The sequence below is a fragment of the Zea mays genome, chromosome 1 (assembly GCF_902167145.1).
Source record: "Zea mays cultivar B73 chromosome 1, Zm-B73-REFERENCE-NAM-5.0, whole genome shotgun sequence".
In the NCBI taxonomy this organism is placed as follows: domain Eukaryota; kingdom Viridiplantae; phylum Streptophyta; class Magnoliopsida; order Poales; family Poaceae; genus Zea; species Zea mays.
The window spans coordinates 93,712,747-93,715,902 of record NC_050096.1 but is presented as its reverse complement, the minus strand read 5'-3'; the positions used below and the strand labels follow the sequence as shown (position 1 = coordinate 93,715,902).

The following is a 3,156-nucleotide window of genomic DNA, read 5'->3' as shown; positions in this document are numbered from 1 at the left end:
GGGTACCCTCTAATAGACCCATCAGAAGAAAGCTGCACATCTAGTCCATATAGCTCAAAACTAAACTACTCATCATTAGCATTTTTGTCCACTTGGATTTGAACTAGAGCTGGAGGAATTACTTGAGGCCATTCATCCCACCCATGAATGTTCTCATTCCCTACAACTTCATTGACTTGTAGACCTTCTTCAGGTGGTGGAACATTCAAATCAAAATTTGTATTGACAACTGGGTGTCCTAGCCTAAAGAAGTCTATGGGCAGTTGCTGACCATCTACAGGGTATGGTGGAACTGGCTCTTCATCCCGTGGCAAAGCACCCAACATAGCATGATGCACTATTTTCACACTATATTATCCGTGACATCCCTTGGAATCCCTAAAAAACACACTGAAGACTATGAATTGTGGTACCTCTTGAGAGAGGTGACTCTTGCCTGACTAGAAGTTTAGTAACATTAGACCAATCTGGATGCCACATTATCATCCTACCAAAAGAACCAATGGCGTTTTGAATGTTTTCATGAGTCCAGAAATCCAATGGGAAACCCAGTAGCATGAGCTAGCATTCTTCATTAAAAACTAGGGCACGTTGGTTTCACGCTTCATTGTGACGAATCACTGTGAAAGTGAATCCCAATGCTTGCTGAGGACCCATAGCTATCAAATTATCTTTATCATACACAGTGAAACATAACAATGGCTTGCCCAAGATGCGATCTCTGGATCTCTCTAATGTGCAAATTTCTTAGGTCCACCAAATATTCTCTAACAAGGTCAGGAACCGCTTGGAAATTGATTGCATTCACAGGGAGAGGGTTAATCATAGTTATTCCTCAATCTTCTTGAAGAGAGGGATGAGTACGAGTGACAGCGCGTACCATATTCTCCCAATGAGCAACATCATTCGCGGCGAGACCCTGAGGCAAGAAAGGAGCTGGATCAACTCTATGATACGCCATTTCGCCCACGCCCAAGGTCTCCACGCCCAAGGTCTTGATCAGTTGGTCTGGGTGCAAAGGCAAGATGGGGCACACCACGTTTTGTAATAATGTTTTACCTAATAAACAAGATTACTAGTGGCCATAATCTCACATCAATTATCACTTACTACATACTAGTCCATGTGGGCACACAAGTGTCTACTCTGAAACGCAAAATGACATTGGGACATGGGTAGGATATGGGATGCTGGGACCAACCAGCTGGATCAATTCTTGGGTACCCTCTGTCGAGCTGCCGAGAACTGTAGCACCAGCCGCCGCTGGGGACACTGGACACGTAGAAACATACAGCACGTCCCGGAAACCTATAGCCATTCCGTGACCTTACTACCAGCCAAGCCGGCGCCCATCTCATGGCTCAATGGATCTGAGTCGTACTCTACGGATACACACAGAGGGAAGAACACCGTCCACTTAGGGCCTAGGGATTCCGCTAAACACGGGGCCAATCTAGTGCTTAATTTATCCTAAGCTTTCAATCTGAATACGGATTTGTCTTAGCGATTATCCGCGATGCAGCTCGGTAAACCTCCAAATTTGCCAGCGCTGTCACCATGGTGCGCAGCGCCGCCTGCCAAAATTCTGCCAAAGTCTCGAGCCAGCCCACGGGTTGGCACATACCGGCCGCCGACCATGGGCGATTTCTGCCCGTGCGCGCATGCATGCATGTGTTATCTAGTCACGGCTTCTTGTCCTATCCGGGCCCGTCTCCCGAAGAACAGCATGCACCGTGCTCTATTGCTTCCCGCTCCAGTCTCCTGCACTGCACCTTGCTTTGCTTTGCTGATCGCTGATTTTGCCCGACCTACCCTACGCTAGTACTTTGAAGTAGTAGGAGCTAGCGAGATCTCCATATATATAAAGCGACCTTCTTTGCACTCAGCTCGTAGATCCACACCTGCAGCTGCCACAGCGGGTGGTGCTTAGCTTAGGCTAGCCTAGCTGCGCCTGCGCATGCTCGTGACCAATGGCGTCCAGCAAGGTGCCACTGTTCCTCGTCCTCAACCTCCTGCTCTTCGCGGCGGCCAACGCCTGCCCTTACTGCCCGGGCAACAATGGCCACGGTAGCAGCGGGCACCATGGCGGCAGTGGGCATGGCGGCGGTGGCACCGGCGGTTCCGGTGGCGGCAGCGGGCCAGGTGGGGGCAGCAGCGGCGGAGGGTACGGTCCGATCGGTGGTGGTGGTGGCAGCGGCGGCGGAGGAGGGTACGGTCCGATCGGTGATGGTGGCAGCGGCGGTGGGATCGGACCCATCGGAGGCGGCAGCGGGGGGATCGGACCCATAGGAGGTGGCAGCGGTGGTGGGTACGGCCCCATCGGTGGCGGTGGCGGTGGAGGTGGGAGCGGTGGCGGTGGCGGTGGCAACGATGGCACGAGCGGCTGGTACGGCCATTGCCCGACAAACGCGCTGAAGCTCGGCGTGTGCGCCAACGTGCTGGATCTGATCAAGGCCAAGGTCGGCGTGCCGGTGAACGAGCCGTGCTGCCCGCTGCTGAACGGGCTCGTGGAGCTCGAAGCCGCCGTGTGCCTCTGCACGGCCATCAAGGCCAACGTGCTGGGGCTCAACCTCAACATCCCCGTCAACCTCAGCCTCGTCCTCAACTTCTGCGGCAAGGGCGTCCCCACGGGCTTCAAGTGCCTTTAACCATGCATGCACATCATGTGTGCGTGCGTGCCGTACGTACGTAGTATCCAAGACCACGCGATGCGTGAGTATGACGAAGAATACGCGCGTGCGCCATGCTTGCCGGCCGGGGATACGGTGTTTGTGGTAATGCTGTTAGTTTCGTTTCTTCAGTGTAGTATGTAGCCAGGGCATGCATGTGTCCAAGTCCAAGTTCGACTTTGGGTTGCTTGTACTTCTCCATTTCATAATTGAAATCATATTTCAGATTTGAGTTAAAAGGTAATTAATCGACCTCTGCAGCTGCAGGTTGCTCCTCTCGTTTCTCTATCTAATCTTTCTCTCACTGTCCACGTGTTAAACCCCCTAGATTTTTGGCCACAAAAGGGGTTCAAACTAAGCACCCAACACTGAGTTTCAGGTTTTTAGAGTACTGTTCCAAGTCTAAAATTCAAAATTATGCTAACCTCACTTTGGATGTGTTTTGTACTAGATTCCATTGGGTTCTAGGGTAAGGTGAGTTAATCAA

General features: G+C 51.8%; 1 protein-coding gene across 1 annotated transcript; it reads left to right on the top strand.

The window, feature by feature from the left end:
- Nucleotides 1–1,713: 1,713 nt before the first annotated feature.
- On the top strand, nucleotides 1,714–2,917 carry LOC103637662 (ctenidin-1). The gene has a single exon (XM_008660188.3). It carries the CDS (start codon nucleotides 1,971–1,973, stop codon nucleotides 2,646–2,648), a length of 678 nt encoding a protein of 225 aa, XP_008658410.1. The 5' UTR covers nucleotides 1,714–1,970; the 3' UTR covers nucleotides 2,649–2,917.
- The last annotated feature ends 239 nt before the right edge of the window (nucleotides 2,918–3,156 follow it).

Coding starts and splice junctions, on each gene's coding strand:
- LOC103637662 (XM_008660188.3), top strand. CDS start 1,971: ATGGCGTCCAGCAAGGTGCCACTGTTCCTCGTCCTCAACCTCCTGCTC.